This window comes from Patiria miniata, unplaced genomic scaffold (assembly GCF_015706575.1).
Source record: "Patiria miniata isolate m_02_andy unplaced genomic scaffold, ASM1570657v1 HiC_scaffold_4, whole genome shotgun sequence".
NCBI lineage: Eukaryota > Metazoa > Echinodermata > Asteroidea > Valvatida > Asterinidae > Patiria > Patiria miniata.
In genome coordinates this window covers 4,217,223-4,244,615 of record NW_024037071.1, presented here as the reverse complement: position 1 = coordinate 4,244,615, position 27,393 = coordinate 4,217,223, and the positions used below count along the sequence as shown (strand labels likewise).

At 38.9% G+C, this 27,393-nt stretch overlaps 1 protein-coding gene across 7 annotated transcripts in view; it reads right to left on the bottom strand.

Moving 5' to 3' along the window:
• Nucleotides 1-27,393, bottom strand: part of LOC119739967 (myoferlin-like) — a 73,037-nt gene that overhangs the window by 3,853 nt on the left and 41,791 nt on the right. For 2 of the 7 annotated variants that reach the window (XM_038215127.1, XM_038215129.1), the window contains 16 exons: nt 25,934-25,996; nt 23,317-23,433; nt 21,166-21,341; nt 17,004-17,108; nt 16,458-16,589; nt 15,068-15,223; nt 13,906-13,997; nt 12,854-13,024; nt 12,129-12,274; nt 11,101-11,329; nt 10,543-10,638; nt 9,601-9,739; nt 8,736-8,756; nt 6,412-6,511; nt 5,437-5,621; nt 4,681-4,790 (listed from right to left, as the gene is read on the bottom strand). In XM_038215127.1, coding sequence (XP_038071055.1) covers nt 4,681-4,790; nt 5,437-5,621; nt 6,412-6,511; nt 8,736-8,756; nt 9,601-9,739; nt 10,543-10,638; nt 11,101-11,329; nt 12,129-12,274; nt 12,854-13,024; nt 13,906-13,997; nt 15,068-15,223; nt 16,458-16,589; nt 17,004-17,108; nt 21,166-21,341; nt 23,317-23,433; nt 25,934-25,996 — 2,038 coding nt within the window. The remainder of the gene's footprint in view (nt 1-4,680; nt 4,791-5,436; nt 5,622-6,411; nt 6,512-8,735; nt 8,757-9,600; nt 9,740-10,542; nt 10,639-11,100; nt 11,330-12,128; nt 12,275-12,853; nt 13,025-13,905; nt 13,998-15,067; nt 15,224-16,457; nt 16,590-17,003; nt 17,109-21,165; nt 21,342-23,316; nt 23,434-25,933; nt 25,997-27,393) is intronic. The other 5 variants (XM_038215128.1, XM_038215131.1, XM_038215130.1 and 2 more) reach the window with 5 other exon arrangements.

Genomic DNA, 27,393 nt, shown 5'->3' with positions numbered 1-27,393 from the left:
TGATCATCCGTAAAATTAGTCCTGAAGCCCATTGCCATTTTCAAAAGGATGCCTACACTCCATTGCAAAATAGAGCAATTTTAGAGCCAAATTTCATCCAAATTTCACCGAAATATGAGCTTGCAGTCCTCTGCACCGCTTCCACCCTTCTGTTTTACAAACCCTCAAGTTCATGGCCCTCAAAATGCTCTAATACCGGAGAATTTGAGGGCATGCAAATCGTGATTTGGCCGGCGTAGGCAATTTAGGGCCTATTTACTGGCCTGCAGCCTTAATGAGTAAAGGACTCCGTGCATGAACATTCAACTTGACGACAATAAGTAGTTAATTGCAATTCTGGATTTGAATGGACCGGTTTTATTTTGTGTATGTCCAAACTTTTGGAACTCCCCTTCCCCCCACGCAGGTTTGGTTTTCACTTACAAACTGACGTTAACCAACGCCAGTGATCTGAAAGATGTTTGACCTCTAGCAACCGTGAGTAGCTCAAGCTTCTTCCACTCCAACGATTTCAGCTTCAGTTATTAATTCATTTTGCAGGTTCCAAGTGTTGGTTATTTTAACATGGAGGTGTCGGGTTCAATTACCGGCAATGACTTTTGACCTTTTGTTTGCCTGCTCCTATCAAGTTAATCATCTGCATCCTGCGTCAATCTTGAGTCAACTTTCCTGGAAACTGGCATTCCTGGGCAATTTTTGTTTTCTTTGCCAGGCGATCAACGGACGGGAGGGGGTTCAAACAGTCACAAAAATTCAAAATATTTGCATTTGATTAAAATCTGTCTGTAGCTTTGTCACGTGCAGGACGATTGCTACGTCGTTGACAATTGAGTCCCTCCAGATTAAAGGGGATAAGCCGACGGGAGAGGATTCTTTAATAACAATGGATTAGCGATGGGAAGGATCAGGGTTGCTAGTTTCTGAAATACTAGGTGAGACACAATTACTGAGATTACTGGCTTGAGCTCATCGATGGATCCAAAGGGGTGTGGAGGGTCCCCCCCCCCCCCCCCCCCGATCCACCCTTGGAGCTGAGGCTAATCTCTACAACGATTTTGTGTGCCCTTATTTCAGTCTTGATATGATCAGTACACTTGCTCTTGATCTTTGTTTCCACAAGCTTGGCAAAGACACTAATTTCTTTTCCCCGATAATTATAGTTACACTCATCAAAATATGGCACAAAATCTGAGTCATTTTTTCAAGTCCATGCCCAATAGGTCAGGTTCAGGGCAGAGTCATTCTTCAGTGCAACTCAACTCAACTCAAACGGCAATCTGTTTTGCTTTGACTGGAAGTCTGAGTCACAATTAAAACACAACTCTGTCTCCTGCCCCCAGACGGGAAAGTTTAAAAGACAGAAATTTCATAGTCAGTCTCATCCATCCACCTCACTTTAACGACTAAAAAACATTCAACAAGTGCATGTTGGCCACCGAGTAACCAAGGACTCTTTCATGAATGACACAACAATGACTCTCTTGATTGTCCTTGGATTTCTTTAAGGAAATGACGTTTACACCTTTTAAACAGAATAAATTCTAAGTACATTTACAAATTTTCCAAAACATTTTGAGGACAATTATAATCAAAGAAATATACCTCCACGCGATCTTCCTTTGAGTTAAACATACATAGTACAAATCATTAACAATATTTTCAAACCTATATAATTTACAAAACCTTAGAAGCACTGCAGTGCAATCAAGTAACGTTTTTACTTTTTTAATGACTGCCCGCTATTTATCAATCATTGTTGATTTATACTGTCAATCACTCCATCCTGCAGACATAACGGGCAGGAGCCAGCCTTTGTAAAACGGCTAAACATTTAAACGGTATTTAAAATATGTGCTAAACGTTTACAAAAATAAACGGAAAGTTACATCCTTAGATTTCGTGCAAAAGTACCTTACAACAATGACAAAAAGAGAGTCGGGCAAAGTCTTGAACGTCATTGCTCCCCTTCTGGATTCAAATCCTCAACCAGACTTTTTTTTCTGCATTGAAGCTTCAAGTTACAAGTGTACAAGTACAAGTACAGACCTACAAATTTCTGCCAAATGCAAAGTGAACCGACATCAAGATTTTTTGGTTGAGATGCAACAAAGTTCTTACACACAGAGAGAGTGCTTTAATGAACAAATTATATAAGCACACAATATGGACAATAATTCACTAGTTCTAAGACTTTTACCAATTCTCCCAAGGAGCTGTTGTAATTCTCAAACTTTCGCCACTTGGTACAAATTCATGACCAACTCAGACTAACTCTTCTAAATTTATCCCCTTACGAAAACAAACACCACCCACAGAAAAACAAATCGGACCATTTCATTCCCACATTGAATCCGGAGATTAGAAAACAATTCCGATAACGACAAATTTATGGCCTGTTGATTGTTGGGCAAGCTCCCTTAATGATGGGGGTTTTCATTTACCACTTGCGCCTACACTGGCACTCAAGCGGGAGTCTCTGCGGGAGAGGTACATTCCAGAAAGCTTAGCCGCTGACTGATTGAAAAAGCTGATGTGATGAAAACCGAGAACAATACTGCACACGGACTCAAAAAAAGTTTCAACAATAATGCACTTGGGCCAGGAATTCTCTTGTGTTTTCCGATGATGCCAAAACACACAATTGAGACCAGTGTGGGTTTTTGTATTATTCTGTCAATCAAGACTGTGTGAGCCACAAAGTCAGCTGCTGCAATGGGCCAGCTCATCAGAACGAAGTTTAAACCGTGCCACAGCTCATGGGGACAAATAAATGAAGACACCAAGTTTCTTACTGAAGTGTATTGTATTTGATGTTTTGCAATAACTGGGCCTTGTTAAATTGGAAACACAATGTTCAAAATGTGCTTTGAGAAAAGTACAGGCTTTAACCCCCCCCCCCGAAAAACAATAAGGTAATAGTGATCTATGACAAAAACTAGAAAGCACTCAGAGAGTGCAAACCTCCGCCAAGGCTGAACAATTCCCTGCCATATTGTCAGTACACCCAAAAGAAATACTCGCATAAATGATGAAGAATCCTTCGAAATAATCATGGATCCAGACCCAGATCCGGATCACTTCTAAAATCTATACTGATTTGTACTTATACCAAGGACCACCCCTAAAAAAATTTCATGCAAATCCGTCCATAACTTTTAGAGTTATCTTGTTAACAGACAAACCAACCAACCAACTAACCAAATCCGATGAAAACACAACCTCCTTGGCGGAGATAAATATGTTAGAAGCTTGAAACTGGAATGATTCTTTTTTTTTGAGATTGACCTTTCAGCAGGCTCTTTCTAATGGAATTTTTTTTTTTCTCACAGAAATCAAATATGCATCACTTTGGGTCCAACAAAACCAACTGGTCAAATACAAGCATAGGAAATAAGCAAGGGTCAATCAGACATATTACTGTTGGAAAATAAGTCCATTTGTTTTTCAAAAGGAAACCACTTGTTTTACGGTGAAAAAAACACTGAATATTGTCTCAACAATTACCATGCAGTCAAGGTGTTGATGACATTTCAAAGTTTGTTAACATTTGATCTAGGGGTCTATGATTTAGCCAAGTGAGCTCCTTAACCTTTACCACCCAAACCCTTCAAAATCGAACTGCATGTTTTGTTGGAATCTGTTGGAATGAGTACTGAACAAGTAAACTAATTATGCTTTATAATTATGCTTTATATGGGGTCAGGCATACCACCATAATCAGAGTCCAACAGTTTGGGTGTGGAGTTTACCATATGGTGTTGGATTTTGCAAGAGTGAGGAAGGTTCCTAGTAAATCACTGAAGGGGGTTAGGGTTAAACAAGGGAAACAATCTATCCAACTTTCACTGAAGTTGGTGACATCACATGATAAAAATCCACTTGTTTAACAACAGATTCCCAAATAACATTTCCAGAAAATCACACCTTTGTGTTTCAAAATGCTTACATAAACATCTGTAGATATTTAGATAACAAATCATGTGATATGCATTTCGTAAGTGACTGGTATTGCATGGATGCCTACTTTTAACAAAATATGCAAGAGGACTTTTCAGTGTTAGGCTTTTCAACAACGGGGACAGTTGGGAACAAGGCCTTAGACCCAACAAATGAAAATATAGACAGGCACAGCTGATCAACACAATCATAACAGCACAATTAACATAGTCCGACTCCTAATATGGTGCGAGAATTGTGCAATATGTATTAAATTCACTGTGCATTAAAAAGAAATTTGAACACCTTTTGTGAATTCAATAATGTAGTTGTCTTTGCCTTATAGCTTTGCAATGATTTACAGTGTATGATTACAACATTAAGACGATCGGCATCAGTCGACTCTAAAAAAAAAAAAATCAACAATCGCAAGAGAAGAAAATTTTAACATCTGCGCAGTGACAGAACATGTTCCCGACAGGAGCATGGTTGCAATTGTTTTGTGTCGGAATGCCGCTTGTTCCACGAGAATTTCACGAGCTCTCAGTTTTCTGACCCGAGCATGACTTTTCTGCTTGATGCCGTAGCGGCGCAAGCAAATCGCAGGTCGACCCAAGAGCTTAACAGTGTTTCCTTTGAATGTAGTCATCTGTGATGTTTGCTGAGCTCCAAATGGAAACTGTTCAGGCAAACTCTTGGTAAAGAGCTGTCGATAAATATATAATGTGGGTAATATCAACTTACTTTGGTGGATCCAGTGTCGGGTTAGCGTTAGGATCATCCCTGGCTGTGCCAGCTGGTCTTTCCTCGGCCTCCTGTTCAGTTACTATCTCCAACTCAATCTCCAACTTGCCCTAGGGTCCAGAAAAAATATTACATCTTGAGATTGAGGAGACGCTCAGGCACATATCCTAGATGGGATAGGAGGATGTTTCCACCTTTTCTGACCAGGGGAGTGGCCAATGTATCACGCCCCCCCCCCCCCCCCCCCCCCCCCCCAGATTTGGTTGCTAAAACATAAGATCTTTGTTCTTGGGAAAAAACTTGTAAAGACAAGAGTAGCATCCAAGCCACTCCCATGTGAACGTACGTCACAAAATCTTCGCAGCAAAATTCGTTGAGTCAATTGCAAATTTCTGACAAGTTGCAGTGCGAAAACTTGACTTGTGGAGATTGTGGAGACGCCCATCACAACTCTGTGCCCGTTTTTGAGCCTCGTTTGTTTAAAATGAACTTGTGTATACAGCTTTTGTTTGTGTACCTATTTCTGAAGCACTTGTTGGTATTTGTAAGTACTTGAAAGTATTTAAAAGTGTTAATGTTCCTGGTCTGTTCCGCCAAATGCACTTTATCTTTGTGAATTTAACTGTGCTTAACTTTTTTTAATGTTGACAGGGCCCCAATGGAACCAGTTTTTTAACTGTAAACAAATGAAAAAATAGCAAAAACCCCAAAACACCCCAGCCCTCAAAGCGTTGTGAAATATACAAATGTACATACGGTGAGTTCCCGTTCTCCGGTCTCTTCACTCATGCACGGCCACCAGCCGTTGACACGCTTCTGCTCAAAGAGAGACACCATGGGGACTTCCTTGCCTTCCTTGTTGTCAGGTAGCTGCTTCAGGCCACACTGACGGGATTTCTTCTTGGGCGCTGGCATGCTGTTCAGGTTCAGTTCCAAGGTACCTGAGAACACGGAAACATGGCACATTGTTTCACCGTACTTTCTCATCTCCCAGTTGAAACTTGTACGGGGTGTCTCAATAACAACTGTTGCAATCAATCCATATTCATTAAAAATACTAGCTTATCTACAGAGTCTGAAGGTGTAGAAGATACTCTACACAATGGTCTTTATCCCATCTTATTTGGACATCCCAGTCCAGAGATACAGCTCATTAAATGAAAGGACTTGAATTCCAAGTTGAGCCACTTGGTATCAAAGGCATTCACAAACAAAGAAGGTGAATAAAGTGGCCCAAACAGATTTTGACAGTCTTTGCAAGCTTTGCCGTAACTTTTAAATAGAAGGTCCAAAATCATACGCAGCAAAAATCCTGCCAAGGGTAAAGAAACACTATATATCATTTAAAAAAAATGAATTTTGTTTCCTAAAATAACCAACATTGTTGGAGACATTTGTTTTGGAGACACCCGGTACGGTACATTTAATGGTTCACTTTTGGGTCTTTTCATGAAGATGGGGAACATTTTGCGACATTATGACACACTTGTAAATGAAGTATACATAAGAGTTGACTCAGAACGACCGAAGCAACTTTGTTTGTTTCAAATTTTTTTTAAAGAATGTATTGGAGCATTTTGGTGCTACACAGCATGATATTTTTTAAATAACAGCTACCTGACAAGTCTAAAGGACACTTACAATTAAAAAATAAGTCAATACTTATGTGGATCTGTTAACATCTGAAGATAATCACTGACTGAAACGAAATGAAAGTGAAGACTGGCTTACCCAGGAAGTCATCAGCAGAGAACTTGTCGTTGTCCCACACTTGAAGGGTGAAGACCGGTGGCACGTGGGTCTCAGTCTTATCCAGGCTCCAGAAATGTTCCTATCAGCAAAAAGGAGTCAGGATGGTGAACAATCAGAACTTGATAAGTCTCCTAAAAAAAATCCCATCTTCAACTTACCTCAATTGGACTTAGCTACAAAGTATACTACAAAACACAACTACTAAAAAAAACCTAGAAAGCACTCCAAGAGCGCAAACCTCCGCCAAGGCTAAACAATTCCCTGCCATATTGTGGCAATGTGAGATCCTTCGGTGGGGCATGAGAAATACTCAGATGGGAAACAACTGAAGCGCTATGACCGCGAGTGTTAGAGGACGCCATCTATTGACATGCTTGTCAGTACACCCAAAAGAAATCCTCGCATAAATGGTGCAGAATGATTTAAACAAAATCCTGGAAACCAGACCCAGATCCAGATCCAGATCACTTCCAAAATCTAATTGATTTGTACTTGTACCAAGGACCACCCCTACAACAATTTTTATTCAAATCTGTCCTTAACTTTTTGAGTTATTTTGTTAACAAACCAACCAACCAACCAACATGATAAAAACATAACCTCCTTGGTGGAGATAATTATTCGGGGGGGGGGGGGGGGATTTAGAAAAGGAGAAAAAAAAAGGTCTGTTGAGTGCTAGTCCCCTGTAGAGGAGTAAAGAGGACTCACCTGTAAAAATAACCCATTAACAATTTGATAAAATTGGTAAATAAAAAATTATCAAACCAAGAATTGATTATACCACAGATGATTAATATTTAAAGTAAACAATTAAAATATTCCATTTGAAAGCCAGTGACAAGTAAATTTATAAACAAGGGTTTGTGTGTTTAGAAAGAACTGTTTGAATAAGGGAATAAATTTATGTTTGGCCAGTTTAATCATGTACATTTAAAACTCGTTATGGGCCTGGACGCAGATATTTGGTTTGGGCCATTATCCGCGTCAAGGCCCCTATCAAGTTTTTAACATACTGTTTCATACTGGCCAAAGACATATTTATTCCCATTCACAAATACATTTCGGTCAAAAAGACAAAACAAGTCAAAAATTTCAACGATTTTTTTCAACAACATTACCTCACGTTTTGTGAAACACCCTCTGGCCATGTCTATGGTATGGCGCACGTAGTGCTAAATATATATTTTAAAACCACTCATGTGACAGGCTCTCGACCAATAGGAATTGGTGAACTGTCTAAGGTATTTTTCAATTTAGTTTTAAAAATAGATACGGATGTTAAATCTTGTAAGGATTTGTGCAAAAAATTCCAGAATTTTAATACTTTTAGTGATCTGTGTGATTAATTTCCCCAAGGTACAATTCCATAATTAATATATGTATAAGACAAGATTAAAGTGTTACATAAGGTCAGCAAAATATTACTTTTTTCAAATATAAAACTTTAGTCTATGAATTGTGCCTACATTTTTTTAAATCAATGTTGCAAACATGTAAAGTTTAATCAATACGATTCTTCCATGATTATTTGTTATCAAGATATAATCCAAGGAGTTCGATGGAATCTGTTTCAATAATTTTATTATTATCAATAAAAGAATTCCTTGGGGAATGAATTTCGAGAATTACTAAACAGAGTGCAGTTAGTCTTTCTTTGTATTTAAAAAAAAAGTTTGATTTTATCCAATCAATAAATAGTGACTGAACAGAATCAGTAAAATAATTAATTTCATGTCAAATATTGTAATGTCAGTGTTAACATAGAGGCAACACAGTGCCTGGTCTAGTGGTTCTATTATTAGCGACACCCCAACAGTTCTGAAGTCTTTAATCTTAATAAGACCTTTCACACACACCCTAGGGGGTTAGGGTTAACATTTATAACTGGGTCAGGGAAAATTAGAGGGACTATCATCTTTAGCCCTAACCTTCCTCAATCCTCCAAAATCCTCCAGACAGTTTTTGGGGAAGGATTTTGGAGGATTTTTGGAGGATTTTGGAGGATTTAGGCTGAAGTAAAGGTTGATTGTGGAGGCTGCTTTGTGCCGAGTTGGTAGGCTGTACCCAGCATTGTTTATGTTCATCATGCACAATTGAGCCTTGCATTATGCTCGATATCATCCGCACTGCTTCGGAGTGTTATCAGCACTGCCTCAACCCATCAACAGTGATTGTTGGAGGATTTTGAAGGATTGAGGCAGTGGTCACCCCTCCACTGAACAACTTCAACGATTTTGGAGGATTAGGGTTTGAATCAGTATTTGTCTTGATGGTGCTAAAATTGTCGTCGCTTGAATACTTACTCCTGTTGGAAACAGCCGCCTCTGAGGATTTATAATGTTATATTTAGACAAATTGAAAAATACAGAGTTGTAGGTTCCACGTTTAACGGGATCATTATAGCTAGAGACATTGGAGTTGACATCATGAATTTAGATTTGGAATTCAATCTGGTCTAAGGAATGGGAGACTTTTGAGACGGTGGTGGCAGCAAACACAACAGTTCTTTGCAATTGTCTATGTCATGTTTAAGATAAAGCGCGCATGCTCAATATGACGCAAACAATGGAAAGAGGACCGGTGTGTTTGCTGCTACCAACGTCTCAAAAATCTCCCATTAAAGGGTAAAATGTTGGCTGAACATCTATGACAATACCAGGGTTTGTTTGATTATCTTACAACCTACTACCCAATACCGACGACTGCATTTTCCACCGTGCAAATACTACTTCATTCTTCATAAACAAAAGAACAACCAAATTTAACGCAAACGCAACAGAACGGCAGCATTTAACTAGATACTCTTGTTAAAGCCTTCCCTGTCCGGCTGACAAATTCAGCTACACGTACGCCATCACAGCAGTCAAAATCAACCAAGCGACTGTTTTCAGTAGTTAAGAATTCCCTTATTCACTTGATATAGCCATGCCTTGACTGGAGGTGATTGATATGCCAGCTGTACCAACCAGTTACATCTTTTGATGGAATTTGACTAGTACGTGTTTAAACAAATGTGATCTGAGAATATTTCACAATTTTTTTGTTCTACTGTTCATATGTAAGAGATTTAGAAACAACTGAAGCTAAATGATACTGAAATGGAGAATTGCGAAAAAAATGGTAAAGTTTTTGAAGAACGTCTCAAGGAAACAAAGGAGATTTTTTTACCTTCTTCCTGATAACCATGACTTGCTCGGGAGGAATGTAATCAATCGGGAAGACAAAACGCCAGTTGAAGTTGCCTTCTCCGTTGAGGGAACGATAGTGAACATCAGTCTGCTGCTTGTCATCCTGACCGCGCATCCAGCTACAAAATAAGACAAGGTTTTTCTCAGTATTTTACTTAACTCTTTCAGTGCCAAAGTCGTACATGTACGAGGTATATTTGTTAGTTCGAAATTGCCAACCTCGTACATGTACGAGGTAATGTTCGTACTTAAAATCGCCAAACCTTGTACATGTACGAGGTAGAGTAAGCATGTTATCACAAGGGGGAGCTCTCACTCTTTCTAATAATCCATTTTCATTCAGGTACGACCTGTATTTATTTGTTAATTCGAGTTCTTGCGAGAGGGCGCAGCACTGACACTCGTATTTTCTGCAAAATGTGCGGAATTCCCCTGTGTGCAGGACAGTGTTTCAGGGTGTATCACTATGTACGTGACTACTATTGACTTTCCAATGTACCAAGGATATACCATAGAGCAACGACAACAAATTTAGTGAGTAAAACTTACTTACTTTTTTTTTTACAGAATTTTGAACAATTAAAAAAAACCCTCAAAGTTGGGCACTTTAGGGTTAAACTTTTCAAATTTGGCAGGCACTGAAAGAGTTGATTGACATGTCAATAAATGGGATCTACAAACAGCCATAAATTGTCAACGGAATTTCCGATTGAAGTGCAACAACCAGTATTGTAAGGAGAAGTTTATTCTCTTTCCTAATACCTACAAACCCTCATTCAACCTCTGCCCAGTTCTTTCTCATTTTGCCAGAACGCCTCACAAATCTGACAGATAGTTAAAGGACTTAAATTTTTAGCAGTTAAATTTTAATTAACATGCAAATTAGCAGCTATTTTGCATGAGACTTGAGCCAATGACTGACCCTTTGACATAGATATCGCTCATCTTCTCTCCGGTGATGGAGGTTTCATCTAGGATGACATCCTTGGTGTTCCAAATCACACATCGCAGCACGTACCTGAAGAGAAAGTCACGCAACATTTGTTGTATCCAATTCACAATCCAAGAAAATCCTGTTTGATACCACTATGTGCATATAAAAATGACAGCGTTCTTGCTTGACTTGTTAACAAGCATTCTCTCGTTTGCGAGAGTATCATGTTAAGTACACACATGATCTTTGTTAACTATTGTGGGGGGTACTTGTGCACGGAGCCCATACTAAAAAGAACTGCCCAGAATTTGCCTCATTTTATGAACTAACTGAACTTGATGCAAGATTTGGCCTTTATAGACCTTTATCATGCTACCACCATTACAGTCATGTTCCCTGTATCCAATAACAGTACTGAATGATAATGTTTCTTGTGCAAAAAAGAACCAGACTATTTTTCCTTCCAGCCTCGCTTTGGTTACGTTGATTTGAATGGAGGGAAAAAATCAAGATGGCCGCAACATGATTACGGTCTATTGGACATACTTTTTGGGCTGACGTGGCATGATGTCTCTCGGTTCGCCTGGTGGACCCAGAGTCAAGGGGAAGACGTCTATCCACATCTGCAGCTTGCCTTGCTCAATGCCCGGCAGCAGGGGGCTGTAGATCGGCCTGGTCTCCAGATGTTCCTTGACCAATCCCTGAGCACGGAGGACGTGGAGTGCCAGACGCTCATCGGCTGGCCCCTCGTGGTCAGTGTGGATCTTGTTCAACTCTGTCAATGAATATCAACAAAACATGTAAATATTGACATGTATACAAAATAATGAATGAAAGGTTTGCGGAAACACCATGTGTGGATAATTTTTTCGGCTAAGAGAATGGTTGTGAAAGGAACCAGAAGTATAAACTGAACGTTCCGGTCAGTATGCCATGACCGTCTTCAGGAGAGTGGCTATACAAAATAGCTTAAATGCAGGTGCACCGTTGGTTCAAACTAAATGAAGCAACGTACACGTACATGATGACAGTAGAATACCCAGGTTTAGGGTCTTGGGTAGGGGAGGAGTTTCAGAATGGATGTTTTTGAAAAAGTGGCCTAGACTTCTTTTGCATTTTTCATTTTTTCATTTTTTTTGGGGGGGGGGGGGGAGGGAGGATTATAACCAGCTTTTGTTGTTTGACAGATTCAATACCTCCTCCATTAGGAAAAAAATAGAAGTGTAGACAACATCACACACTCACACATCTTCGTAAACACCCTGGCAATCGTGCACCCCTATTGTACCTAATCATTCCTTTGTTTGTAACTTTTTAGCAACAACTCTCATTAGTTTTGTACACGAATCTCAATTGTGGACGTTCGGTCAATTGTGGAAATCTTGTTTGTGCCCTAACCCTTTTGTCCTAGCCCCACGATTCCTGGTCTTTACATACTCACCAAAACCATTCCTAAATACGTCTAACTGTAAATCTACAGCCAATACCATGTGCCAGTAAATATCTTTGGGGAGTTTTCGTTTACAAGAGAGCCCAAGCTTGTGCATACTCAATGGAAACTTTTTCCAACTCACCGAAGTCAGCCAGGTTGTACATCTTCCCGTCGACACCAACTTTGGTCGCTCCGTAGTAGAAGGGCCCAGGAATGTTGTTCTTCTTGCAGTAGTCGTCCAGGATCTCCATAGGCTTCTGTGTGTCACGCCATTTGTTGGGTCCGGTCCTGCAAGTCATTTAGATCATAATTTCAGGGTAATTTCTAAAATGAAAGACCAGTTTTACAAGGCTTGCCTGTAGAACCTACACCACAAGTGTATCAGTCTGGTAAGGTGTGTTGCATGTGCTTCCACGATACATATCTGGGCAATATATTAACCCTAACCCTTTTGGAGGATTGGGAATGAATGGTGTTTGAAGAAGAGGAGGATTTTGGAGGATTCAGGATGAATGCATTTTTTGAGGCAAGAGTGTCTGAAGATTTTGAAGGATTGAGGCGCTTGGTATCCTCCATTTGAACATAAGTGCAAAGTTTTGTGAGGATTTTGGAGGACTGAGGATTTTTAAATTTTGGGCGATTTTTGAAGGATTGAGGATGGTTCCTAGCAGAAAGGGCCTGGGGGGTTAGGGTTAGGTCTCTGTGAAAGTGGCGAAAGTAGATTGATCGTTTCCATCATGTTACCACTACAGCTACAAACTTTTTGACCATTCTGAATTCATTTAGTAGAAATGTGTGCACTCTTTGAGCAGCTTCACTATACGCCTGCCTTGTCTTGTCTTCCAAAAGGTAATGTTTTGGACTTACACAGCGTAAGTCTGCGGCAGTCCACAGCTGGCGCGATACTTGGTCAAGTAGCGGTTCTCCAGATCGATGACGGTCTCTCCGATGATGTCGTCTTTGCTCAGGAGATCATGATCCCAAACAGACACAGTCAAGTCCTTGTGAACTGGCAAGAAGGTCTTGATCTCAAACATCCTGCAAATCAAATACATAGATTTGATGTCATTGTATAAATGTGATCCATCATCACAAAAAGAGTACAAAGTCAGACTTTTTTTTAGGAATTGAGATCTTTGTATTTCTGGATTTAGCGGGAACAAGGGCTCTCTAATAGGATAGAACATTTGGGGGTACCGAGTTCAATAACGGAAATATAGATCACAAACTATACTAAAGTTGTAAAAGCAATTGTTGAGAAAATGGCAATAAAAAATCCCCCAGTTGTATTATTGTGACTGAATAAAATGGGATGAAAATAGGTTTTCAACAGGATTTATAGGACTTAAAGGGAATATACAGCGCTCGCAAACATCTAACAACAAAACTACCAAATTATTATGAAATACCTTACTGGACTGTTAGTGAATGAGAGTCTAAAGCATTCTGTAATATCATGGCACCTGGTGTGCTGACATTTTCAAGAAAAGTGGTATTTTTGTATCAATTTCCAACGCTGGTCGGCCGAAAAATGGCTTTTTTTCAAATACTGCTCCCAATTTACCATCATTTAGTTAGTCTGAATTTTGTTTGCAATCTATTACACACCTTTGAATGGGTACAAGCCAGCTAGACTGGTTCCCTGGCTTTACAATTTTCTGAGGTCTATAAATTGCTCAATTACAATTAAGTGGGTAAAGGAACCAGACTACAAGAACATAATTGTTTTTCACGGTTTTTCCAGCATCTACGAACACAAAACTTGAAACAAGTCAGTTTAACAATGTTTGCTATAAAATACTAACCCCCAAATCCATCCATCACTGAAATTACAGCAAAAGCAAATGTTGAATGTCCTTTAAGCAAGTCTAGTTGCATTCCAAAACCTACATGTATCTGCATTCAGGAACCATACTCACTTTCCAAAGACTGGGTTGAGGGTGTTTGGAATATAGTCATCGTCCTCACTGATCTTCTTCCTGCCCAGCTGCACTTTCAAGAACGGATCAGACTAAAGAAAAAACCCCAAAAAACCAATTATACTTGAAACAACTTGAATGAGCACAACATACAAGGTCTCTCGATCTTGAAAATTGGAGGTGTCATAACGGTTATGAACATGATGCAGTTGAATTATTTGGCATTTGGCATAATTATTTAATGGTGATCATACTGCATAATTTATTAAGAAATATACTAGAATACTATTTGCATAGTTGACTACCCTAGTCCAACCATCACTGACTAAACAGCATTTGATCAGAATTAGTCAAGCTATGGTTAAAGATACAAGGGATAATTTGTTTTTTGCACATTTTTTTTCGTTTCCAGCAACAAAAGTGCTCTAAATCCTATAGAGTGCGTATTAACAACTAACCTGTAGACGTTTTAGTTCAGTGGCTACTACACATTTTGAGAAAACAGACAAAACATGTGCACAATTTTTGGGGTCTTGTAACTGGATTTCGTTGCTAATGCACGTACAAAAAAAAGCATGCCTACGCGCACATTATTTTGAAATCACAATCAATGTTTTCTTTCTTCTGAACGATACCATTACAGGCGGAATGATTTCAAAGGGTACTTGATACCAGTCTCATCTTCACTTTCAGCAAAAAAATTCTATCATTATATCGGTAAGTAGTTTTCGGGATAGTTGCAAATAATTCTACGTGGTTTGAAAAGAAGTTAAAGTGGAGTGCTGTGGCCTCATGGTTCAGGACACTGGATTCGTGGTCTGCAGGTAAAGCTGCGGGTTGTGGGTTCAAGTCCAGCCGGGGTCATGGTGCGTGTGCCCTTGGGCAAGGCACTTTGTCACTCATTGCTTCTCTCCACCCAGGAGTAAATGGGTACTTGTGAGGGCAGAGTTGGTTTTTGTGATTGCATTAGCTTCCTTGCACCTAACAGGCTGCATCGAGCTGTATACTCCCCAGGGAGCTGAGATGGTATTTGGAATGTTTCATTGGCCCAATGTGCAGGGATAATATGAAGCGCCTTGAGCACCAGTCCTGGAGGATACGTGCCCTTTATAAATACCCACTATTATTAAGGTGCTCATCAAACTTGGACTAAGTCACTTACCAATCCGTTGGGATCCTGTGGCTGCAGATCAATGCCTTTGATGACATACAGACGGACGACACACTCCACGGGGTTGCTGGGGGGTAGATGCTTGAAGACCTTGGGTGGAAGTGGGGCCTTAGGGTCTCCGGGCAGAGGATAGATGCGGAATAATCCCTGCGTTCAAAACACACATTCAAAAGCTCAGTGCAGGTCAATGGACCTTATTCACCAGAAAGCCATTTTGGTTGGGTTCCCTGAATGTGTTTATGAATTGTGATCTGTTCAATAGGATGGTACCGGACTAATTTTGACCGGCTCCACAAAAAAGGGTATTAAGTCGCGCTAAGCATTATTGTGTAATGGCCTGATCAACATTAAGAGGGTCAGGGGTGTGAGTGACCACTGATAAAAATAGCTGAAAACAGCTGAAAAAGGTGTAAAAAAGCTGAATTTTGGAGACCTCCTATACTTTTGTACACAGCAAGTGAGGGAAAAAGCTGAAAAAAAAAGGTGAAATCCAAAACCAAAAAAGCTGAAATCAGCTTTAAAGCTGAGATTTCACACCCCTGAGGGTGAACATTTCAAAATGTGATTTTCACTTTTTATCATGAATGACATCTACAGTTTCAGGTTTCACTCACAGAAATGTTGATTTTGATGTGGAAATTTTGAGTGGAAAAAACAACCATTTTGTGTGCATAGTTCTGTTGTTCTACAAGAAAGCCAGCTTTTTCAAAGCCCATTTTCTCAGTGGTGTAATTTGAATTCCAAGGAAGTAATTGATATGCAAATACGTCATATCTCCAGAACGGGAGGGGCTATGGAGCTCTATTATATACCAAGTGAAAGCTTAGGCCTACATTGTCGGCTTTCCTGCCATGTATATAACTCAATTTCAGCCTTTTTGCAGAGCCGGTCACATTTATGCATTCTAGCCCCACTTCCATTTTTTTTGTGGCTTAAAACATTAGGGTATGTTTCATCACAAATTTAAAATGATTCATTAGCTCTGACTGGTGTAATGTGCAATTAACTTTATGTCATTGCTTTCAGTTTTCTTCGCAAGTTCCAAAAATGAAGATTTAACCTCACTTTAAATTCAATATGGCCGACTCGTGAATAAGGCCCATAGGCTCATGTTCAAAGAATAAAAGGAGTGAGATTGAAGAAAATAAATAAAATCCATGAAAAATATTTAACAGAACGGAGCCCCAGAATGCGGGGTCTATCTGCAGAACATGTACCTGTATGGTTTTGCTACAGCAGGTCAATCCTTTACGGTAGCTCTTAATAAATTATGACTAACTTCCTCCTTTTCAATTTAACAGTTTACAAACTTTATCTGAACTTTCTTACCAATCAAACTTATTATTTTTCCCTAGTCTGTACATTCTTGTGCAACACTCACTTTGAATTCTCCAATACCACTGGATTCCTCGTCGTCTTTATCCTTGTTTTTTCCTCGGCTCAGTTCATAGGTGTTGCAGAAATCCGAGAATTCATTGTACGGGTCCTGGTTCTCCAAGGGACCAGTGTAGATCTAACGGCCAAGAAAAATAAAACCCAAAAATATAACTTGCCATAATAAACAGAGCGTTCCCCTTCAACAATACAGCTCCATATCTAGTATTTCACGTTTGTAGTTTTACGAAACAAGATCGGAAGATAAAAAGCTTCACTTTACAGGTGATAACAGACGACATTGTCCTTATCGTTATTAAAATTTATAAACACCAAGGAAACCTGATGTCCTTAGTTCATCCTTTGTTGAAAACTGTCCTCGAACATGTGTGTGCTCAGTCTACGAAAGACTGTTACATTACAGGAACAAAGGGAAAGACAATGCCTTGTCCTAAAATATAATGGTAAAATACGACTTGGCGCGCTTGTGAGTGGTGACAAGGCGCCCTCTACTGTTTGTGCATGGAGTCTATCATGAGAAATTCTAACTTACCTCCAGTGTGTCATATCCTCGCTCTAGGTAGTCGCCACACTTCTCCACTTCGTCGGTCGATGCGTAGTACTTGGACCACCAGTCGATCTCATCCTCATTGACCTCCTGTTTGATGATTCAACACACACAGAATCAAAGATTATATCATTGTATGAAGGAAAACAAAGACACATTCAAATTGTAAATTACATTTCTATAAATGTATTTATTTCTCTATTTGTATTTATTCCTACTCTACTCATTCAGAAAACAAACACAAACAAGAAGATGGTAGATGTACAGTCTATTATTACCGTCAACATGACAATCACTGTCAATAAACATTTTCTCAATTCACTATGTTCAGAGTGAAACTCCAACATGCCATGCCACTGAATAAAGACTTCAGTCCCAACTCAATGAACAACACAAACATGAATGCACGAATGTACATATTTATCTCATTCAAATGTTGTATCCATGATGTCAAAGTGAACCACCATAACATAAAGGATGCTACAATGTCTTCAACTTTTCCTTATCCTTAGCATTTTGATGTAATCCATGAGGTATGTCAATTCAAAACTAATATTCTTCTAAAAACCTTCCAAATGTTTCGGAAACCAAAAAAAAAAAAAAAAAACGGTTAAGAAACTATTCAAAGAATCGAAGATTACAATTTTTGTCATTCCATCCGTATTTTCTTCCAAATCATCCATATCAAGTGATATTCGTATGGATGAAATACAACAGTATGGGCTCCATGCACAAATGCCCCTTCAACGGCCAAAAAAGGAAAGTTAGGGGAAACCTAGGCTGGTTCCCATTCCATCCATTGCGGACTTTGAATGTAACTATATTTATGGGAGGCGGGGACTAGTCTAGGGGAGACCATCGAAAGAGACATTCGCACGCATCCGCGGGTCGACGATGCTTGATGCTCAACCCCGGTAAGACGCTATGGCTTAGCTTTGTGCACATTCAGGATAAATCAGCCGTGCGTACTTCGCGCACGAAGCAGTACACACACGCGGTGTGTTCCGTCCATGGGGCTTTCAAAAGTGGCATAAAGCGCCCTCGTTTGTTGGCGCACGGAGCCCATAGGATCAGGTTATGCCAACCGTGTGACCATTCCAAGTGTTGGGTCTGAAGCAACACTCCTTTTTTTCATAATATAAAAAAGGAGCCAATTGATAACAATGAACATGATAACAAACACAAGGAACAGTGATGATTTACCGGAATAAATGGCTTATCCGAGTCAGAGGATGGCAGCTAGATGAATTATGGGAATTGAATGGCATTGTTAGTACAAACAAAAGAACAATTGAAGAGTCCTTTTGCAAAAACAAAAAATAGTTATCTCCATTTTTCACCTTTTTGAGAAAATCCGCTTTAAAACAACGCAGAGCCCATTACATGTGCACAAATGTGGACTGCCCATTAAGTCATATCTTGAGAACTCTTGACAATTTCACTTGAAAAAGATTTTTTATATTGGCGTTAAATGGCTTTTGCAAAGGAACTCTTCAATTACATGTAGGTTAATTTTTTTTGTTAATAAAAAGGTCAATACCACAAATTGTCCATCGGATAAAATTTCCCATGTTTAATTGTGACAAGAATCCTGCAACCCTTTCAACATGGAATGACTCCTAATTTTCACAGCTGCTTACACCATTAAATATGGGTGTACTGTGGTGTTAAATTGGACACAAAATGTCACCCCTCTACAAATAATATAAAAAAAAGATACATGGCTAACAATTACCAAGTTAACCCAGTCACAACTCCCAGCCAATGAACATCATCTCATAAAAAAAAAAACAACGTTGTTTTGGCTCCAAACAGAATTTATAATATTCACAATCTACAGCTGACCATTTTTGTTTTAATATTGCAATTTTGTTATCATCTATTGTTTTTGCCTTCCAATACTTTTAATACCCAATCACCTTCAAGTATAAACTTGCCACCTGAATTTCCTGGGAGCAGAAAAACTTGAAATTTCCTTATTTCTATCAGAAGCAAAAGTTTTCCTTTTTTATAGGGTCCAAGTGGGGGTGGGGGAGGGGTTAGAACTTTCTTCATACCACATACCTCAGATGACCAAAACTACCTTTATAACTAGTCTCGGCCAAGACCTGCATCTTCACACTTTACCTCACAACAAATGCACACTTGGAAAAAAAAAAGCTAGGCTTCGTATTTGGCCAAGGAACTGAAGAATGAAATGCTGGTTGCTGGGGGCTTCATAAGCTTGCTGGGGCCGCTTTTGCGATTTATAGAACTGCAATTATTTTTTGGACAAAGAAACACCTACCAGCAATGTATGCACCCTTTTGCAAAGCAGCTTGGGACAGCATAGGATAAGCAACATACAACAGATTTTCAAACCATCCAAAAACCTTAACCAAAAACCTTAACCATAAATCATGATATTATTCATCATGATATCTGACCCACTGATCTCTATGAATAATTGTTGGCTACTCCAAGAAACAAAAAAATGAAGCCAAATGCACTGGTTCCTGATCCCTCTGTTTGAATGGGAGGAAGAGCCAGCCAGTCTCAACCACTCCCATCATATGAAAAAAAAAACTAAAATAGAACTGTCTTAAAGCATACCAGTATGCATTTTTGTTCTGAACAGAAAATTTACAAAACTACATTTTTTTCCTGTTTCATATATATATTCTTCAAACAACATTCTTCACAGTTTTAAAAAGGACCTCACTTTAAAACATTTTAGTCACTGTTCTAGGACATGATAATCTTTATGAAAATTACTTATTTTTGGCTGGGTGGGGTAGGGTAGAAAATTGGAAGGAATTTTTAATTTCTGCCCCAGCTCTACAAACTCAACCAAACGCGTTACATTCACAGAAACCCAACACCACACATACACAGCGCTCACAAAAAAATCTCTCAAATCATGGCACCGAGAAATCCTCTCCAAACTATCCTTCTACAAATAAAGGAGAAAAGCAAACCAACAAATAAAAACCCAAATGCCGAGTCCAAAATGATGAACCCTCCATATTCCACAGACCGTTTGGTACCGGTACTGAGCCACAACACCATACCTACCGGGATGTAACTGATGTGTTTTTTACCAAAAGCCACCATCCGTTTAAACTTCTGCAACGGCATCCAATGGTGTTTCAAAAAGAATCACACATTCAAATGACGATTTCAAACAACTTTAAGCATAAGGTCGGAAAAACATTCAAAGCATATCGGTTCTATGTCACTGAACGTCAAACTCATGTCACGAACTGGATGTTAGCGTCTCAAAATGGCGTCATCCTAGAGACGACGAGTTGATATATTGACTCTAATATCACTGTGTTATTTCCGTCTACTTAAGAATTAATTCCATACATGGAGAGTTAATCTCCCCAACTCACCCCCTGAAAAAGGAAAGTTCATGTGGACCATTCTATAAATTTAGGGTCCAAAATATGACATATTTCCTGTCCCTGTTACTGGTTCTTTGTAATTTACCATCACAGCATAATTAAGAATGACTTTAAAAAATATTTATTTGACTGCATTGCTATTCATAACCAATCTTGGAAGATGACTGCATTAAGGAGTGCATTCAGAATTTTAACAAGAATCAAAGATGCCAGATGCAACAGGGGCAGGGAAAAAAGTGGACTGCAAATTAATAGAATGACTAGTATGCAAATTTAAAGATGTCATATTTGTGAGGCGTTCTGGCAACATGAGACAGAGCTGGGCAAAGATCAAAATGAGGTTTTGTGGGTATTTGGAAAGAGAGTAAAATTCTCCTCACAATACTGTTTGTTGCACTTCAATTGGACATTCCGTTGTTGACAAGTTATGTCTGTTTTAGGTTTGCATTTATCAACATGTCAAAAAAGTAAAATACTGAGGAAAAGGCTTTTAAGGTATCGAGTTTGGTATTTGTTAAAATGAAAGATGCCAATTGTTTTTCCGGACAAACCTTTTTTCCCTACAATTTGTATTCTATTTCTTTAAAAGATATAGCAAAGATTACAAATATGAATAAATCCACTACGGCCTATGCCCAGTTCCGTCTCATTTGTCACATTTAACATGAGCAAAACAAGGCTTGGAATGTTCCTGCTCCAGAGATTTCTTGGGCACATTGAGCTGAAAACAGGACACCTCAATAAAAGGTGAGTTTACGTACCTTCTTGACCGTCTTGACTGCTTCTGCGGCTGGTTCGGCCTCAGTGGGCGGTACTTCCTCAGGCATGATGACCACATGATCAGCCTCGCCGGCACCTGTGCTGCTGACTGTACTCCCTCCCCCTGGAGTTCCGGTGCCCGTCTGTCCCGCGGGCTTGGGGCCTGCAGGTACCTCATCTAACAAGCACACAAAGCATATATCCGAATGATTACCAGTGTTAATATGTGGTGTTAACCCTGAACACTGTTCTCATCCACATGAGATATAAACTCAGGCTTGGTTGGTTGGTTCACACGTGGTACTTGACCGTTGAGACAGCAAAACCTAAAACGTCTCAAGACAAGATCAGATTGTAAGCATTCTAAGACACATGTTTGTGTATGGTGTAAATCATAGACAAACTTTCTGCAGCACCTCTCATTGGTTTTGTACACAGGACTGTTCTCACTTCAGGGATGCAACTGGAAAGTAACCAAAAACAAGGAAATTCCAATTCCAAGATTTTATACATTGTTTTTCAATTTTGAATGACGTAAAAAACTGTAAAAGTAAAAGCAAGGAAATTGGCTGACCCAAGGAAAAATTGCCTGCCTGTCACTTTGGTATATGTCCTCCATCATAAAAAAGGCATTTCCTTGTGTGCGTGTGTCCTTTATTTACACCATAACATGTGCAATTCCAACTATTTTATTACCAAATGTATCTGGAAATAGTGAAGGTTTGCAGTAACACCATGTGGATATCTGTTTTGGGAAGGTGTGTGGTTCTGAAAAGAACCAGTTGGTTGGTAAGGTGTGTGGTTCTGAAAAGAACCGGTTGGCTGAAAAGGCGTGTAGTTCTGAAAAGAACCGGTTGGTTGGTAAGGTGTGTGGTTCTGAAAAGAACCGGTTGGCTGGAAAGGTGTGTGGTTCTGAAAAGAACCGGTTGGTTGGTAAGGTGTGTGGTTCTGAAAAGAACCGGTTGGCTGGAAAGGTGTGTGGTTCTGAAAAGAACCGGTTGGTTGGTAAGGTGTGTGGTTCTGAAAAGAGCCCGTTGGATGGTTTTTACAACCAACCGGTTCTTTTCAGAACCACACACCTTCCCAAAAGAGATATCCACATGGTGTTACCACAAACCTTCTCTATCTATACTACCACCATGCAAAGCTTCAAATCTTACATTTTAACTAGAAAATTCATGAATCTAGGAAGCACAAGAAGCATACACAAGTTGATCTGATGAAAAATAGGTGCAATTTGCAAAATGGATGTTTACACAATGAACACCGATCTCCTGAAAGTCACCCTCAGATGTACAAATGACAAAAAAGCTCATTATGAAAGCACACAATATGGGCCCCTCACAGATGGCTCAGTAACAAACTGTTACACAAATTACAGTGTTAATAGTTACCATAATGGTAGAATTAACAATATTAGCTTGCTAAATATTTCCCATTGAACATACAGGTAAGTAAAGATAAAATATTATAGATCTTTAGCATTAAAGAACATTAACCCTAACCCCTTGAGTGATTTACTAGGAGCCTTCCTCACTCTTGCAAAATCCAACACCATATGGTAAACTCTACACCCAAACTGTTGGACTCTGATTATGGTGGTATGCCTGACCCCATGTAAAGCATAAACAGTTTACTAGTGCAGTACTCACTCCAACAGATTCCAATTTTCAATTAAAGTACACGTACCAACATTCATCTATAGAAAAAACCTGACCGAAATATCAATGACAGAAAAATCGTGAAACAAGTTGTACAAGTTTTACAAGTAAGCGTTCTATGTGAGCTACTAAGAGTGCATATCAAAGGGTGACATCAAACTGGACAGATAATATCTCATGTTTGAAACAAGAACACTAATCATAGATTTGTAAAAAAAAAAAAAAAATACAAACAAAGCTTGCTCATTTTGAACTTATACCTTAACTGCAAGTTCAATTATTTTTTCGGGACCGATTTTTTCCTTCCATTTCCCACGTTGTAATGTCTCTTCGCACTGCATTCCTCAAAATGATGTGATATCAATGTCCTAGGCCTTTTACACACGTCTCATGGATTCAATAAAGGTATGAATTAATGATTTCAGAAGGCAGAGTAATGTTTTGCGTAGCTAAATGCACTTTTAGTGTGGGATAGTACACGGCAGCTCTAACCTCCACTTGTGCTGTGGGCACTTTCAGCTATTCTGTTGACACTTGCACTTAAAAGCTCCCCCATCAAGTTGGCAACTGCCTCTGGTTCCATTTCATCACTGTCTCCAAAGAGTAATTCTGGAGAAAATGAAAGGAACCAACAAAACCAGTTGGAAACCCCACAGATATCGCATCTTTGTTGTTTTTAACTTTGATGATTTGGGTTTTTTTTCTTACTATACAATCTGTTCTTACAGTATGATTCAGTTACAACTTACACAGCAGTCTTTATGTTACTTGTGTCTACGATCGTTTGGTGGATTTTAGCTCCTCGTGCTTTTGACTTTATGCTGATTGTACAGCATATCAGGTTGTTGTGGTCTTATTCCTAATTGAACCATCCTTTACAAAACATGGGTTCTACATAGTGAGTGGGTCTACAGTAAATTAAACTGCTACTCATTCACTCTGCTATTCTGTCCACCTTGATAATATGTCTACCTGCCTAATCTAGCTAGTTTTGGGTCTGGCCAATGAAATATCAATGTTTGTAATGGCCTTTTGTTCATATTTGACACTTTCACTGTACGTCCCCCGCCCACTTTATGTCAATTTGATTGCAATATGTAATGGCAAGTAGGAATGATGCAGAATCTACTAAATGTTGATCTGATTATGCAGAAATGACACAACTATGACCGACAACGCTCATTTACTGATCAAATCCAAGTTAGGTTATTCCGAAATATTACAATATTCTCTGGCAAAGTCTCCAGTATAAACCTACTTGTTTCATTTTTCTAGATATGGTTGAGAAAGTATTTCACTCACAAACATCTGACATCTTTTTACATCTACATTACATGTAACTTAACCTATGGCATCATATCATAACCTGTGTCTATTGATACAACAATATATATAAAAAGCTGATATTACTGCAACTTTTTTTTTTTTTTAAATTGCCTAGGTGCAGTGTAATCATAACTGTATGCATTACTTTTTTTCTGTCATTTCTCAATTCAAACGTGATCTTTTAAACACTGGTTAAACTAACCAAATTAGTGCTCACAACTTAAAGAAGTTATCAGTAAACTAAAAAAAAGTGAGGTTGTCCAAAATCCTCTTTCCCATATAATAGTTTACCCAACTGAATCAAGAAGGGAAACTCAGGAAATGAAGACTTAAAAAATAGCCTTCAGATATATTTTTCTATTTGCTAGACACAAATCCCAGTTAGTCATGCCATCTCCTCATGAAATTGGCAAGTACATGTATGTGTTAAAGTTTATGTAAGACAAAAGTGCCGAAGGCGATTGACAGGTATGATTACATGTAGGTGGTGCAATACTGCCACGTTTATGACAACACTTTCTTTATCAAGGGAAAACTGTAGCGTTCTCACTTCAACTTTGAAAACCAAAACAATGATACATTAAATTAGTGTTAATTATGAGTGTTAGTTATCCACAGCGGCCTTTAAAACAAAAAAAATGTGGCTTCCCAGTTTCCTGCTAATGAATCAGCTTATCAACACTGCAGACCCTACTGAGAAAAGACATTTACAATAATGTATAACAAGCATGATAAGTGAAGAACAAAGGAAGCCCGCAAGAATATTAAACCCCAAAAGTTTGCAGTCGTGTACACAGTGAATGCCAAGTGATTGTTCCAATTTGATAACACACTTGTCGGTATAACATGCGTACCAGTATGGTGCTGCAGTACTCAGTGCAAGCTGTACAATTCATGCTGTTAGTTGCACGTGGGTTCTTTCTACAAATTTTGGGTCCTTTTGTTTTACTGTCCCTGTTACATCTGACGTTAATGCAGTCATCTTCCTGGAGTGACTACGAAGAGCATACTATCTACCTAACAAATTTGAAGTCATTCTCAATGATACTTGTACATTGTATAGGCAACTAAAAAGTACCAAGGTAACAGGGACAGGAAAATGCCACATTTTGGACCCTTAATTTATAGAATGACCTACATACATTTAATAGTTAGCTTCTCTGGCTGTTAAGGTCACCAACTGGCATGCAGGCAAAGTACATTCATGAATATTCATGACTAAATAGTTTATGCATATTCATGAATATTCATTACTAAATAGTCAATACACTGTAGCAGTATTACTCATCAAAAATAAAACACTCATCAATGTACAATTATTTCAGTTAATTTCTTAAACTGCACTGAAAAAGTGAATAACATAAAAAAAACTATAAGATGCTTTATTTCTTGGTTGGCTGATCCAAAGGGAGTGTACCTTAATATGCCAGCATACCAGGATCAGTATTGACAGTTATGTAATAACAAAAACTGAATGGCATTCACAGATATTAGTTCCAGTAAACCGATTCCACTTAGCAGAAATACAGCCAAATCGGGCCTGTTACTGACAGAATACCAATTGTTTACTTATTATGGAGAAAAAAGTGCTTTTCTTTTTAAGTGAACAGTTTAGAAAAAGGCAAGATCACCAGAATTGGTTACCATTTTCACTGCCATAAAGCATGAGCATTATATTAAGAATGAAGACAATTCATGAAAAAAAAAAAGAGATAAAAATTTTGTTATTTTCAATGTGTGGTGTAGAGAGTAGTTTCAGATGAAACAGACTATAAATAGCAACCTTTTCCTTGGAGTAGACCGGTGTCTTCCTGAGCACCATCGGTGGCTGTGGACCCATCCAACTCTGAGGAGGGAATGTCTTTGACTGGAATATCAATGCAGACTTGGCAACGGACGACTGCTTTTTGTGCTCATCCAAAACAGATTCTTCAAATCACCAAAACAATTTAGAAAGGCCCCCAAAAAAGTCTCCAGTTTCTGGTATGCGCGGGCGTCGCCGTAGCCATGCGCGTCAGCAAAATTAAACAGTTTTTTTTTTTTCAATGTGAGATGATGTCTCAAAACCGCCAAACTCACTGGTTTGACTGGAATCCTGCTGCTGCACAATTTTAACGTGTTTTTAGATGGGGTTACAATCGAGTATTTGGGCCTCTCTGGGCTCCAATACATTTTGCACTAAATTTAGTTGGGCACCATTTGCAGTCATCAGCCGACATTTGAAGGGAAAAAGAAGCCGCGTCGCCGCACCACTTTTGGGGCAAGCTCCACACCAGAAACCGGAGACTTTAATTTTTTTTGGCCTAAGATATTATGCATAATATTCCTTGAGGCTTCTTAGTAGTAATCAGGTCGACTGGGTACATTCACATTTTGACAAAACAAATCTAACTATTCCTATTCACGCTTTATCTAGTCAATGATGTTGGGTAAAAAGTCATTTTCGTATTAAAACTCATACACCACCAACAATCCATACATTTTGGCGGGTGCACTACGAAAGAACATATCCTCTACTGACTTTGTGCACACAATACGTCCCTTCGTGGTGCGACCGACGATTTATTTATAATATCCCATCCAAAGTTTGCATGTTTCAGAAGACAGCACTTAAAGATAACAATAAGGAATATTTCTATTATGTTAGTATCTGCCAGAAATTGTCAAAAAGGGTGCAAAACATACATGTACAAATATTGAAATTTGAAAGTAACTTATTCTAGCTTTACATATTGTATACTGCAGCATTCCGTGAGACCGTAGGTTGTTCGGAGTTGACCACAGGAATATGTTGACAATAAAAATCACTGATCTGGGTTATGCCAGGGAATGGTGTTAAAAATTGGAGATTTGATTAAATATAAACTATATGACCCACAGCAATTAATCTAATGACCATGCATGCACCTGAACACAAATATCAACAAAATAAAACAAAAACAAATAAACAAAAAACAACAGCATCATAAAAGTTTCATGTCAGAGCACTACATGAAAAGCATCAGTTACACTTGTGTTTTTGACAAAAAATATTCACTTCAAATTCATCAAACAAACCGCAAAGGAAAACTGACTACATTTACTCTTTGATCCCCCATGCAAATGGCCTAAATTTCAGCCCAAACTGCCAACTTTCAAAACTGCCAACAAAGCAACAGACCACAACCGACCAATGAAGGATTTCTGGCAATACACGTACCATTACATGTCCTCAATGAGGTTAAAGTCTGCAGATTAACGGTT